The sequence below is a fragment of the Dromiciops gliroides genome, chromosome 4 (assembly GCF_019393635.1).
Source record: "Dromiciops gliroides isolate mDroGli1 chromosome 4, mDroGli1.pri, whole genome shotgun sequence".
Classification (NCBI taxonomy): Eukaryota; Metazoa; Chordata; class Mammalia; order Microbiotheria; family Microbiotheriidae; genus Dromiciops; species Dromiciops gliroides.
Window position 1 is genome coordinate 142,618,433 of NC_057864.1, and position 15,859 is coordinate 142,634,291.

A 15,859-nucleotide genomic window follows, 5' to 3' on the forward strand; every position below is an offset into this window, starting at 1 on the left:
ACTAAATCAACCTATCAATTCAGTTTGGATAAAAAAGGAAGGACTTGGTTTTTTTTCCTCTTTTCCTTGTGATATCCAATACAATTTAATCAGACAAACACTTATTAAGCCCTTTGCTAGCAGCTAGGAATGCAAAGACAGAACAATAAAAGACGCACACATGTCTGACCCAGCAGCCATGCTTCTCACTCATGGGAAAGGTTAGCTTTAATAGCACTACTGTTTTTTTTTTAAAGGCCTTTTCTGGAGAGGCAAAAGCATATCCAGAGTTAGTTCAGTGCTGATGTGCTCATTCTTAAGAGAACATGCCAATGGAACCAAAGTCAGGGCCCTGAGGGGTCAGCATGCTGTGTCACCCAGAATGACCTTATTAAGCTTTGAGTAGTCAATGAGGTCAGGTCGATGTCTGTGGATGAGCGCACAGAGTCCAAGGCCGTCTTTCCAGCTTCACAAGGAGTTAAAGAGAATGGGAATACAAGTTAATCAAGTCATTGATTACATTGGCACAGTGCTGCACTTGGTCCCATTCTTCTCTAATTAGGCTCAGGACCATTAACCCCTTATTTTGTGGGGGACAGGGACCATGGTCTCTCATCCCTCCCTCCTCTTCCCCCATACACCCACAGATACAACCCCCATCTTCCCAACCCTTTTACAAAACCTCAGACTTAACAGAGATAAGCCTCTCCTCATTGAACTAAACAGACAATCTATACTGTAGTTCTGATTTTAAGGCTCTAATGGGTTGAGTTTGTTTGGGAACTAATCACCAAGTATAACATTGTTTCTATGGGAAAATACTTTCAGAGTCCTAAACAACCAATTTAGAGATTAACTTTTAGAACACAATCTATTTGTAAATTGGAACCTGATTTATATAACTATTTTAAAGTATGAATCCTATTTCTACCTTCTTTATAGTTAAAGACCCCATACTATGTAACTTTCTATTAATGATAACATTGAATGTAAAGCTCATTATTTTCATTTTAAAAGCCCTGATAGCTTAGCTATGAGCTTACATAGGATGGGGCTAATAAAAATGATTAGAAAAACATTTTTACAATGATGCCAGTAGGGTTTGGAATTAGGGCACTGAGATTCCTAAATTTCAGGGGAATCTCACATAAGTGGAAGTACAAGGAATGCTGGAGTATTGTGAATTGTTGGGGGGGGAAGGAGAAGAGAGGGGAAGGGGGGACAGAGAGAGAGAGCACACAAAGACTGAGATCCAAAGCCTATGTATTATTAGAGAACTATAAAAGGCAATTTATCTTCTCAGGATGTACCCTTATTTTTGCACTCAGAAAATTTTTGCATTCAGAAAATGGAACTGACATTGATTGCTTGTACTAAGCATGTCCTAAGAAGTCAACTCAATTACATAGCCTGTGGGTCTTTCATGACCTTTACATCTTCTGTTCTTTCCTGTAGCCTTTGGACCACTTTGCTACTCATGAGTCCAGTACATAATGTCAAGAAAAAGAGGCAAAATCTCTAAGTTTTTCTTCTGTGTGACCAAAGAAAAAAAGATGAGTGGGGAGAAGACAAACTAATGACTGGCATAAATTTCTTGGATTATGTTTGAACTGCATTGTCCCTATTGTTTATATTCCTTTATTGGGATTAAATCCAAACTCTCTATTTTGATATTCAAGGTCTTCCATTTTGCCTAGCCAATCTTAACTCTCAGATTTTCCATACATACCCCTCTGTTCTAACCAAGCCAATCCCATAGTGGTGCCCCTCCCAATATTCTCCATTTTGTCTCCATGGCTTTGCTCAGGCTGTCTAATCTGTTAAGATTGTCCTTTCCCCTCCTCTCCATCCACTCAAATTCTCATTCAAAAGAATCCTTAATATTTCCTTTTTTCTCTGAAGTATTCTAAAACTGATGCCATAATCTTGCTCCTACTTTATATTCTTCCAGTGGTAGATATCACACTATGCTGCTACACTCCTTCAGAATACTCTATAGGTGTTTTGTGTATCTAAAATGTTGCTTTCTGAACTGGTAGGACCCATGGCTTTTTGTTCTTTTGTGTTGTCTACGGTGCTTGGTTTGAATGTTTAATAAATATCTGTTTAAATAATTACCCATATTATTAACACAGTGTTCTTGTATAGCTATAGTAACCTGACAAAAAGGTTATTATTGAATTTTGAAGAAGTACAGGTTGGGACTCAATTCTTCATGCCCTATCAAAGATCCTATCCTTCTCTTTCCTCCTTTTTGTGCATCTGCTAAAGGCCAAACTAGAAATTTTGATGAATTATTCTAACACTGCACAAATTCTGTTCCAAAAAATAATATTGTTTGATGGGATTTATATCTCTTGCATTCAAAATTTTGCTCCCAGGCAAAACTGGACCTCAGAAATTCTGTATTCATAGAAAATACTTTTCTCATCTCTGGAGAAGAAGAGAATGCTAGTATGAATTTTACTTTTCCCATTACCCACTGATTTAATAGAATTTTTAAAAAGGACATTGATCTCTTACCTGGTGTGGAAATTCTGAATATTAACATTCCTGTAAGGGGCAGTTTTCCTCTGGCACCAGAGAAGCAGACCTTCTTTGGCAGATGTTTCTGTAATGAAAACCAGAAAAGAGTGTCTAGAGGGTTAAAAAACACAACTAGGGGGGTGGCTAGGTGGCGCAGTGGATAAAGCACCGGCCCTGGATTCAGGAGTACCTGAGTTCAAATCCGGCCTCAGACACTTGACACTTACTAGCTGTGTGACCCTGGGCAAGTCACATAACCCCCATTGCCCTGCAAAAAACCAAACAAACAAACAAACAAAAAAAACCACAACTAGGTGCACAAGGCTCACTACTCAACCAAAGGCTTCTGGGGTGCCTAATGACCCAGGCTGCCGAACAATTTTTACAGATAAGGATCGCAAGAACCCTGGACTCAGGCTGTTCATGCCCTTCTGAAAATATTATAATACAACAAAGGAATCATATGAAGGGAATTCAGGATCAGCAGGAGGAGATCCATCATAGGAAACATATAGAACTTAATTGTAGAGAAACCAGTGACTTTCTAGGGCTTTCCAAATAAGTTGACATCAGTAGGTCCGCATTGCTAAGAGATACAAATTAAACTAGAATATTGTTATCCACTCCTATAGGACATTGGGTAATTTGGAAACCTGGTTACAATACCTAGTCCAAGAACAATTGTTTTCAGGGTTCTTAGTGTGTGTTCATCATTGCCCCAACAAGACCAACATGATCATAGGACCATAGATCTCCTGCTGGAAGTGACCTTGGATGTTATTAAATTCAACTCCCTTCATTTACAGATGAGAAATCTGAAGCCCAGAGAAGGGAGACAAATTGCTAAAAGTCACACAATAAGTGGCAGAAGCAGGATTTGAACCCAGATTCTCTGATTCTACATCCAACATTCTTTCCAATATACTATGTACCCTCCATAATACATCAAAGAAGCAACATCTATTTGGGGACAGTTCTCCCTACCCCATATATAATGTTTTCATAAACAGATAGACTTAGCTCTAATTTTTATAATAAGAGGTAAATCTATCTTTCAAATCTTTTTATTTAAAATATCATCTTGTTGAAGGAGAACATATTTTCCAAAATGCTTCAGGCCACATATATTAAAAAAGGAGAAAGAGAGAAAGAGAGAGAGAGAGAGAGAGAGAGAGAGAGAGAGAGAGAGCGAGAGAGAGAGCGCACACATCACTAGGTAATTATATTTGTGAAAAATCTCTTAATTTAAATGGTAAACTCACAGAGGGTTACAGTGAGCTCAATAAAGAATAATGACTCCATAAAAATCTAAATAACCAAGGTAATTTGTTAACCACTGTGCTGAAGACTAAAAAAAGAGTGTCCAAAGAAGAGTTTTATGCTTTGTTTTTTACATTTAATTGTTGGTTAGTTGTTTTGAGGAAAGTCTGTTTAATAAGCATACCCTATAAAAGTGCTTTTAGAAAATGCCAAGTACTAATTTGACAGATTGTACTTAAGCTATTAAGCAAGATCTAGAGTTATAACACTTTTGGCACTCCAATTTTCCTTCAGGACAGCCACATATGGATGATGTCATTAATATGTAATTTTTAAAATGTGGTCAAATCTAATCGACTCATAATATAACTAATTAAAAATTTAGGCTGATGTTTATCTTGTACCATCTAGTTTAATAAAGGTTTGCTAGGTGAGATAATGCAATAATAAAAACAGGATTACAGGTGAAACAGCTGGTATTTTAAGTAAGTGAAAATGTTCACAAAGTTTCTTAAAAGTCCTTTATATATGGAACAATTGATAGAATCACAGTAAATTAGAATTAGAAGGGACCTTGGAGATATTTTACAAATAAGCAAATAGCAGGCCAAAGGAGGGAAAGTGAATTGCCCAAGATCACAGAGCTAACAAATAATAGAGGTGAAAAATGAATCCACATCTTCTAGCCTGTTTTCCTTTAGACCCTATTGCCTCCCCACTTAGAGAATGTATATTGAACTAGATAAATCATCCTTATTTACTTAAGCAGATCTAAAAAGAGGTACTTTTCTAATTTAGTTGGAATTGTTCTATGTCCTTTAAGAAAAAGTTATTTTCTTTAAGGATTTTGTTTAATTTATACTTTTAGCAGTTCATGCTGACCAGTGCAATGCTTAATCTAAATTAACCAGGCTTTAGCATAGTCTCACCTCCTTGGACTGAATGAAGCTAGAGGAAGGCATACAACATGCTGATGGAGATGAACTGATGTTATCTTATGTCAAGGGAGCCTTCACTACAGCATGGTAAATCTTCTAGTCCTCTCTGACTCAAGTCTCCCCCCTTTTCCTTCTCCCTCCCAAACCTCCCAGGGGAGGACTTCACTTCATACCGTAACAAAACCACTAAGGCCATGTAAGGAGAACTATTCTTCTCTCCTCTGTTATCACCATCACCTTCCTTCATTCCCCCCTCTAATGAACGGTTGGCCCTGATTCTTGCCAGAGTCAACCCCCTCTACATGCACCCGGGATCTCATCCCTTCCTGTCTCTTCCATTGTCATTCTTACTCTCTCCCTAATCTTTACTTCTCCCTATCTACTACTTACCAACCTCCACAAAAGTTTAAAAGTAGCTAAAGCAGCAAAACACCTTGAGGGAGAGATGGAAGACAGCTGGTGTGAGGCGAAGCAAGGCTAGCCTACCCCAGCTATATCCACTCAGACCTGGAGGGAGACAGCCCAGGATGCTGAACTAAAGAACCCAACTTTAAGCCCAGTATTCTGCCTCTTCCACAGCTCACATATAGGTGAACAATCCATTTGGAGAAGTGACCTGCCACCTTCACCACCCCCACCCCCACCAGCAGTTACCTCATTGCATATTATGGTCCTTGAGTATTCACTGTATTCCAATACCAAGTCTGAATCACTGGGCTAGTCCAAACTAGGTCTAGCCTAAGGCCAGGTGTTAGTGGGTAGGATTCTATCGCTATAACTTTTGTTTCTCATGGGTGAAGTAGAGAAAGAGAGAGAGTGCCTCAAATGACTGGCTGTCCAGATAAAGAAGTCTGCACCTTTATGGCTTACAGAAGTTTTAGCCATATATGAATATTCTTCTCAGTAGCATCAGTGAAGCAATGGAGAGCCCCTAGGTAAAGACTACAAGAGGCTCCACATGGATGCTGAGGCACCATGTATTGCAACAAGCTTGTCCTTGTGTTGTGTGGCTTGAAGGAAGGAGGAATAGACAACTCTAGCCCTCTTCTCCCCCCACCCTTCTTCAAGGGAGACTTTCATTCCTGCTAGGAGGGGAAGCGGGAAGTTGAGACCAGAAGCCGGTCTGCTCTCCTCTGAGAGTGGGATACTAGAGCAGAGGTATATCTATACCTATGAGCAGATGACTAAATTCCACAGACTGCCAAGTAAATGCAAGTTCCTTAGGAATACACATGCACCCCTTCACCCTCCCTGCCCAGATCACCCTTCCAACCTCTAGCCCAGTTCATATAAAAAAACCATTGTAAAGATGGAATTTGACAACAACTTTAGCAGCTGGGTGGTGCAGTGAATAGAGTGACAGACTTGGAGGTAGGAAGACCAGAATTCATATCCAGCTTCAGCTACTTAACGGTTGTACGATTCTGGACAGGTTACTTAATTTCCATTTGCCTTCATTTCCTCATTTGTAAATGGGGTTAATAATAATCTCAGAGTGTTGTAGTGAGGATCAAATGACATAGCAAGCCTGTGAGGTAGGGCTGTAATATAATAGCTAGCATTTATATACAGATTTAAAGTTTGCCAAGGCACTTTACAAATCTTAAAACACCATATAAATGCTAGCTGTTACCATCATTATCGTCATCCATCTTAAGGTACCACAGTGACTGAAGCCACAAAAAGGAAAGTTTTTCCCAATAAAGACACTATATCAAATGGTTCACATTAGGTGCAAATATGTTTTATCATTGGAAATGGCATTAAAGAATATGTGTTACTCCCTGCTTCACCACTGCACCCTAAGGACCACTGGGCCTTTCCATCTAACTTGTAGCTAAAACTATATATAGGTTGTCTCTCCTATTAAAATGTGAGCTCCTGGAGAACAAGGACAGACTTTCTTTTCTGTGTGTGTACTTAGCATTTAGCACAGTGCTCTGCACACGTTAAGTGCCTAATAAATGATTTTTCATTCATTCATTCATTTATACCCTTGATGCCTAAAAACATAATCATGCTTCCTCTGACTTCAAAACAATTCCTATCATCCTGCTAGCTACTGGGCTCTATACCTCTCTTCTCCTTCTCTCTGCCAAAGTGTTTGAAAAAGTCATCTATACTCAATGACTTGACTTCCTTTCTTTCACTGCCTTCTAAAGTCACTGTAATCTGGCTTCTGACTTCAGCAATAAATGGAAACTACTCTTTCCCAAATAAACAGTGATCTCTTAATTGCCAAATGTAATGGCCTTTTTCTGCTCCTCACTCTTCTTGACCTGTCTGAATTATTTGATACTCTTGATCACCTCCAAATGGATGCATTCTTCTCTTTGGGTCTTCATGACACTGCTTTCCTTTGGTTCTCCTATGTGTCTGATTATATTCCTTCTTAGCCACCTTTGCTGAATCTTCAGACTCTTCCCCTTACTTAACTGTGGGGTTTCTGTAAGACAGCCACCTGTGTCTTTTTTCTCTTTTCTCTCTTTACCATTTTCCTTGGTGGTCTCATCAGTTCCCATGGGTTCAATGATCATATCTATGTTGATAATTCTCAGATCTATACATCCAGCCCTAGTCTCTCTTCTGAATTCTCATCCCACATCTCAAACTGCCAACTAGACATTTCAAACTGGATTTTCTATGGGCACTTCAAACTCAACATATTCAAATTAGAACTCATCTTTCCCACAAAACCTGTTCCCTTAAGGCTACCACCAACCTCTCAGTATCCCAAGTTCAAAGCCTCATCATCCACAGCAACTCCTCACTCTCATACATCCCACATATCCCTAGATATTGTCATTTCTACCTGAACAACACCTCCTGCATGTATCCTCTCCTCTCTACTGACAGAGCCACCAAGCTGGTTCAGGCCCTTAACACCTCAGGCCTGAACTATTAAAATAGACTTCTCAATGGTTTCCCTATCTCAACCTTCTTCCGCTCTCTAATCTATCCTTCACACAGCTGCCAAAATGATCTGACTAAAGTACAGGTCTGCCAATGTAACTCTCTCTGCTCCAAAAACTCCAGACACTCCCTATTAGTTCCAAGATCAACTATAAAGTCCTCTGTTTGGCATTCAAGGCTCCTCATAACTTGGGCCCTTCCTACCTTTCTAGTCTTCTCGCATTTTGCTTTCTTCCAATGACTCTTTGGTCCAATGATGCCAGCCTATTTGCTGTTCTTTGCATGTGACACTACAATTTACCATCTCCATGCATTTGCACTGGCTGTTCCCCTCATGCCTGGAGAGCTTTCCTTTCTTACCTCCATCACTTGTCATTCTTGACTTCTTTTAAGACTCAGTTCAAGTACTACCTTCTGCAAGAGGCTGGCCACCTGAGCCTTCCCTTCTAAGCTGACCTTCCTCCTAATCTGTAGACATTTTATATTTAACTGTTTACATGTTGTCTCCCCATTATTAGGTAAGCTCCCTGAGGGAAGAGATTATTTTTGTGCTTTTGCCTTTCTCCAAGCACAAGTTGCAGGAAAATAGCAAGTGCTTAATAAATGTTTGCTACTTGATTGATCAATATTCCTGTACAAGGGTCTTCTACATCTTGAAGAATAGTCCAACTTGATTGTAAACACTTTGAAAGCAAGGATCATGCCTCATATCCTAAAGTGCCTATTAGACTACCTTGAAGGTACTCAATAAATATTTGATAATTGATTAATAACTAGAAAGGGTTAGCATTAGATGTCCTGAAACTCTGTTAGAATACAAGAGTAAAGAGCTGGAGCTCCAATGTCTAGTTAATGAAGACAGGTCAAGTTAAATCATGGGTGTGGAATAAATAAGACTCTCCTCAAACAGACCTGTAGCCAGATAGATAGTTGGTGATTTGGGGCTAAAGAGGAAATCTATTTTGAGAAAAACCAGCTTAACACCTTTTAGAAATAATGGACATACACATAAATGGAGTGGGAGTAAAAGACTAGTGATTTTCATCTTCACTGGAGATTCAAAGCTTTAAAATGTCCTTACTGTGAATACAGTATACTGTGAATACAGTGATAGCTAGGCAGAGAGTCACCATGAAAAGTTGAGATTCTATTAAGAAAGGAAGACTTGATTTTCAATAAATTCTTTCTGTACCTGAAATTCTTTGTTTCGGTTGTAAGCCCAAATATTTCAACCAGATAGTTATGAATTCATTAAACTTATTTTTAATCCTGTAATAAACATTTCAGAATCTAAATATTTGTACATTTTCCTAGCTACTTGTGCTCTGAAGACACCACTAATCCTTTCTACAAAGATTCCACCCCAAGGAATGACAAAGCATTGCTCAAGCCCAGCCCCAAAACAGTTAGTATTTATATTGCAGTTTAAGGTTTGCATCTACTATCTCATTTGTTCCCCACAACAATTCTACAAGGTAGATGATATTATCATTCCTATTTTACAGAGAAGGAAACTAAGGCTCAGGGAAGATAAGTGAGTAGCCTAGAACCAAAGCTGGATTTGAACACAGGTCTTCCTGACTCCAAGTCCAGCACTCTTTCTACTTTGACACCTACCTGTCCAATGCAAATGTAATTATAAAGTTGAATGGTCACATTCATAACGGGGTCCAATCTCATAACTTACTCTCTTCTGCTTCAGAAAACCCTTTATAGAATTCAGTTTATAGAATACATTTCATTTTCACCACTTTCCACAAATATTTTAACATATTCAGGTTGTCTCTCATACACTTTACCTTCCACTGAAATATCCTGAATAGCAAAGCGAAGGATGATGGTCCAGATCATACCCAATGTCATTTTCACGTTGCCATCAACAATTTCTGTAGGCAAGAAAAATAACATTAAAAACAAACTCTATAAGATTATCTGAACATACTATTGCACTCTTTTAAGAGTGATGCCTACAAGTATATTCAAGAATGAAAAGAATTTTGATTTCTATAGGCCCACCAGTATGCTTATGATCCTTTCGTAATGTCTTCAAATGTGGGAGCAGGGCCCAAATTCCTCATCTCTGGATGAATTCAGAATTGACTCACAAGTACAAATCTTGCAGATACATTTGACTAAAATTAACCAGTTAATTTCCTAACTTCTAAGACTGTTAGGGAAAACTGTCAACAATCAGACATGGACAGTTCAGTCTCAGGAACCATGCTATCTCTACCTAGATTCTACAAGTAGATTCTATTAGGCCTTAACTGTTCAGAGTCAATGACCAACAATGTAAAGCATTCTCAATTTCTGCCAACTTACATGTGTGATTATTAATAAGGGGAAAGCATTTATGGTACCTACTATGTACTAGGTACTATAGTACATTTTACAAATATCATCTTATGTGATACTTACAACAACCCTGCTAGTATTATTATTCCCATTTTACAGTTGAGGAAACTGAATCAAACAGAAATTAAAAGACTTCCCCAGGGTCATATAGCTATTCTAAGGCCAAATTTGAACTCTGGTGGGTCTTTCTGATTCCAGGCCTAGTGCTCACTGGATTCACTGGGCCACCAGCTGCCTACCACACTAGTATTTTACATTTGTACAGAGTTTTATGCTTTTTTAACCCTTTTCATCCTTCTCTCATTTTGCCCTCACAACACCTCCATGACATTAGTGCCTCAGCTTACCTTCAGCACCAATGGATACCAGTTTCACACCCTTACTGGCTATATAATCCAGGGCCTTATTGACATTGGCAATTTTATGGAAGCGCATTTTTCCTCGGTCAGGTTTAGACAGTCTTTCACCTATGAAGAAAAAAAAAATGGTACACATACAGACTGTTGGTTACATCACGTTATAGACCCAAGATGAAAAAATTCAGGATCCAAGTTTTCTTAAAGAAATCTTATTGGCAGTATTCAAATAGCCACTTGGTCATTAGAACCAATTTGTTTTTGTTTCATTGAACCAAACCAGGGGGAGAAAATAACCAGCAACATGAAGTCAATTGTTCTAATCCCAGGAAGCCAATTAATCACTTTCAGATAAAATGGATTTCAAGATGAAGTAAAGTACTATCAACATATAGGCTTTTGAAATCTATTCTTGGGGTTTGATTTGAGATACAGGCTAACACCGAGGCTTTTACAGATGAGTTGAGAGAGACAGGGCCATGCCACTGAATCATTCTAAGTTGCTGGCTAGCCCTTGGGAGAAATCAGAAAAGCATAAATTCAGCTCCCTGAGATGAGTACCAGGAACTGACATTTATTCCAGTGACCTCAGTAGCCAGTATATGGAGACATGTGCACTGAAGGGAAATCTGCCTTAATCTCTCATAGTCACACTTCCTTAACTGTAAAATTTTGAAACCAAAGTCAGATATGAATTATAAGGGGAAAAAATAGATAATATGTAGCTTATGCTCACTTATTCAGCATTGAGCTAACAACTAAATGTGGGCTATGTAAGAAATTTTACCTATTCTATAGGCAAAGCAAACAGATTAAATAGTCAGGCACCTTTCACAAATGTGACAAGGCCATATGTGTTCCTGTATGTTTGCCCCTCCATACATGCACTCTAGCCACACATCTTTCCTGTGTAAAAAATCATTCTATGTGCCCTGGCCATGTGTTCTAATACACATGTCTCTCCATGCACCTCTTAATAATGTGTTTCTCCACACATATTCCCTAAGTATGTTTATTCTTCCCACTGATGACATTTATATTTGTGAGAAAGTATACCCCAGGTCTATGAGAGATATATTCTATTGTTACTTTTCTTATACTCTACTTAATACAATGCCTTTGCTTCAAGGTGGAAAAAGTATGTAAATTTTAGGTACATATATTCTAGTATCATGAAGAACTGAGGGACAAGGAAGCAGGGTGAGTTACAGGGGGCCATGATATCATTTCTTCTTGTTTTTCAAAGTAGGAGAACTTAAAAAATACTTTGAAAAGAGAACACTAGGAAATGAGTTTATGGTAGAATTTAGCTAGTTTTCAGGCTTAGATAAAGATCTCTGAGAAGACAAGAACTTTGCCAAAGAGTAATTTCTAATATTGCAATTACAAAGCTTGAATACCTTCAAAAGAAAACACTCAGTGAATTCATCCTGTAACAGACAGAAAAACTAATTAAACTATATGGTTTACAAAGTGTTTTCCTCAACAAAACCCTCGAAGGCAGAGGAGGAAACCGAGGATCACTGAAGTTATATGACTTCTGCAATCACACAGCTATGGTATGATATGAGCCCAGATCAGAGCCAAGATTTGAACCTATGTCTCAAGGTGGCACATCCAGAACTCTTTTCACTCAAGTGATTACAAACTGAATTAGGTATGTGGAAGACTGCAGAAGCAACAGAGGTTAAAACAATGAAAACTGCTTTATCACCAACCTGAAATGACTTCCAAAAGAAGCATGAGTTTAAGGCCATTTCTGAAATCTTCCTCGATGTTCTCAATCTGAGTACCAGCTTTTCTTAGATGAGAATTGCACCAGGCAGTAAATGTCTGGAAGGTAAAACAAACATTTGTCAAAACAACAATCAGAAATTTTCCTTTTGAAAGACAGCCAATCTAACTCATATTCTGAGGAGTATAAAGAGGTCTTTGGGTCCTGTCCAGTCTTCTAAAGGAAAATGAACATGAAAGAAACAGGTAAAATTGAAACCTTAAGGCAAGTACTTAAGATTTGTTTGTTTGATGAACTATCCAGAAGAACTCCTACCTAAATTTTAGACTATCAACACTGGCTTACTCATATCCTGCCTCAAATAGTCACCCCCATAGTAATTATGGCTTTTTCTGCCTTTAACTTCATAAAGCACTTTGTGCCTTTTAGATATCGGTCCCATATTATTTTAAAACGTATTTATGCATCATATTTACCAGTTAGAGCCTAAGAGCAACATGAGAGCTTTAATGTATCAAACCTATTCCTAACATAATGTTCCGCACTTAATAAATGTTGGATTTTATTGTTTATATTCTCTATTTATAGCTTTATCTCATCAATTAGACTATTATTCTTTTTTTGTTTGTTTGTTTCATTTTTTTTTTTAGTGAGGCAATTGGGGTTAAGTGACTTGCCCAGGGTCACACAGCTAGTTAGTGTTAAGTGTCCGAGGTCGGATTTGAACTCAGGTACTTCTGACTCCAGGGCCAGTGCTCTATTCACTGCACCACCTAGCTGCCCCATGACTATTATTCTTAAGGACAAAGATTTTAAAATCTTCTCTTCCACTCCTAAGTTTCCCTTATAACTTAGTCAGCCAAGCATCATTTTTTAAGTATTTCCTATGTGCCAAGCACTGTGCTAAGTACTGAAGTAAGAAAGGAAGGCAGATCCACCATCCTTGCCCTTAGTGAGCTCACATTCTAATGGGGAGACAACATTCAAACAACTGTTTACAGAGTAGTGGAAAGTAATCCCAGAAAGCCAAGAAAGGCCTCCTGCATAAGGAGAGATTTGAGCTGAGTCTTGAAGAAAACAGGGAAGCCAGCTGGCAGAGGTGAGGAGGGAGAGCATTCCAGACATGGAGGACAGCCAGTGCAAAAGGCACGCACATGGAATGCACATGGAAAATGGAGCGTCAAGTGGGAGGAATAGCAAGCAGGCCCACTGAGTTATAGAGTTAGAGGGAGAGAATAAAAAAAAAAACCCAACTACTGAAGGTAAGAATGGGCCAGCATTATTAATGCAAAGCAGAGGACTTTATATTTTTACCCAGGGATAATGGGGAGCCATTGGAGTTTATTAAGAAGGGAGACCTCTTATGGTCTCCTAGAATGGTCAGATCTATTATGTATGACACAAATAAAATGCTTCTGTACCCTAACTGGTATTATATTCCTCCTCTTCTCCAAATTTCCATATACCTTGTTAGGCACATATTAAGCATGCTTTATAATCATATTTTATTGGGAGGTTTTATTAGATTGACAAATTCCAACGAAACTCTTCCAGATTTGGGGGTGAGAGACTGAGGGGGAAATTTGCCACTACATCAGCAGGGGAAACTCAAAATTATATTTTGTTCATATAAACAATTTTTATACATAGTGATTAGGGTTAAATAGGCTTTTGTGCACTGGCCTGGGAACCAAACACTACATATAATACTGTTTGTATGAGAACAAATAGTGCTCTGAAGCCAAAATATCAACTTATAGTGAATTTCTCAAACACATTAGTTGGTAAATTGAATCCTGCCCACATAACAAAATGAAGATAAACCAATTCATATCACTCTATTCTAGAGAGCAAGAAAAAAAAACATTTTGTGTATGCTCTATGTGGATCTCATCTTAGTGTGGGTGGTCTAAGAGGTGTCTGCAGTGGATAGAGAGCTAGACCTGGAGTCAGGAAGACCAGAGTTCAAATTCAGCTTCAGACACCCATCTAGGGGTGTAACCTTAGGCAAGTCGCTTAATCTTTGCCTATCTCTGTTTCCTCATCTGTGAAAATGAAGGTGGTAATGGTACCTACCTCCTAGGGTGTTATGAGGCTAAAATGAAATAATATTTGTAAAGCACTTAGCACAGTGATTCATAAATGCTTGTTTTCCTTCTTCTCTTCCCTTCTACAAAGAAGCTATTATGACTGTCATAAGTTACTTGTCTACCTGCAAAATACATTTTTGCACTGATTTGAAATTTCTGCAGATCGCATGAATTGAGCAGGCTGCAACATAACACCAAGCATGTCAGCAAATAGTTCCATGTCTAGAAAAGAATGTTGGTGTATATGGTAAAAGGGAGGAATAACTGATGGGCAGGCTGAGTATTATCCTGGTATCTATGCAATGTCAAAAGAACTCTAGGAAAGCCTCCAGCCCTCTGGATGGAGGATGTGTGGAAGGACACGGACAAGAATTACAAAGGATAGAAAGCCACGAAAAAGAGATCAATGATCCAAAGTGCTGAAGGTGAAATCTTCAGAAGAATAGCACTCTATATTATTATTAGGTGGCATCCAAAATTGTTTTGTTTACTTTTTCAAGCTTCCTTTTTACTTGGCTTCCACTTAAGAACCATTTCCTGCCAAAACAGGATTAGAAATACAGCAGGCAGCTGTTGACTGAGAATGTCAACTCCCCCTAGTCTCATAGCAGCTGCTGGTCTCAAGAACAAAGTGCTAACCCAGCATAATAAATGGAAAAAAATAAATAAGATATAGTGTAAAGACTGGACAAGGCAATCAACTTCTCAATAAATATGTTCTTTCCAAGTAAGATATAACAAGACAGAAGCTGAATCTTGTTAAAACAAATTTTTGTATATAGTTGAATAAAATAATGGGATTTCCAAGGCCTGGACAATAGTCCATTAATTTCAGGATGTTAGCAGTTCTTTGGAGTTCATGGCTATTTAACTTTATGAAAAGTAGCTAAACCAATAATACTTCAATGACTTCTTCTGAGGAACACCTAAGAGTTAAACATTGCTTTGGTCTAGGAGGAAGTTTGCAAGCCATTTGCTATAGTCAAGTATGAAATACTCTAAGCCCTTAAAAAACAACTTTAAACTTTAAATACTTTTCTAGTTAATGACATTCATATGGACGGTATTGCCTAGACCCTTCTAACAAAAAATGGATTAAACTGGGGTAGGGGTGGGGGATTTGGAAAAGCATAAGAGTATATAGTTATAACTAGATAGGTATCTATTTTGTTCATTTGGTTTTACTTACAAGAGATGACCTATGCATACACACTTAGTAATTTAAATCTTTTAATGTAACCTTGAAAATAAATACTAGAAACATTACTGAACTCGACTGGCAAAGTTGGCTTCACCAAAAAAATTCATGAAAATAATGTTAGTACACTGAATCCTCAGGGTGAGTCTTTAAGAATCTATTTGAGCCTACTAGAGAAAGATGTCATAATTAAGGTAATTATTTGTTATTTAGTTATTATCCAGGAAGATTAAACTAAAAGGTCAATGTACTTGGCTAAGTTAAGCCTAATGAAGTTTAAATATCTTTAATTAGTATCCTCATGTGTCAATATAACTTTGAGTAACTAGTAACTAACAAAACACAAATATGAGAGAGGACTTTGATAACTCTGTACTACAAAATGAACTTGGGGGAAAAGAGAAGATTATGTGCTAGCACAGGGGTTAATTTCCATTTTACTTAAAGAATGAATTGCCACAGTCCAGGATGGAAAGACTGTTCCCATATATTTTGCCCTGTCCCACCAT

General features: G+C 38.2%; 1 protein-coding gene across 1 annotated transcript in view; it reads right to left on the minus strand.

The window, feature by feature from the left end:
* Positions 1-15,859, minus strand: part of ACTN2 (actinin alpha 2) — a 102,435-nt gene that overhangs the window by 42,555 nt on the left and 44,021 nt on the right. The window contains 5 exon segments of the mRNA XM_044001027.1: positions 367-445; positions 2,503-2,590; positions 9,416-9,502; positions 10,319-10,438; positions 12,046-12,160. Of these exon segments, the coding sequence (XP_043856962.1) occupies positions 367-445; positions 2,503-2,590; positions 9,416-9,502; positions 10,319-10,438; positions 12,046-12,160 (489 nt within the window).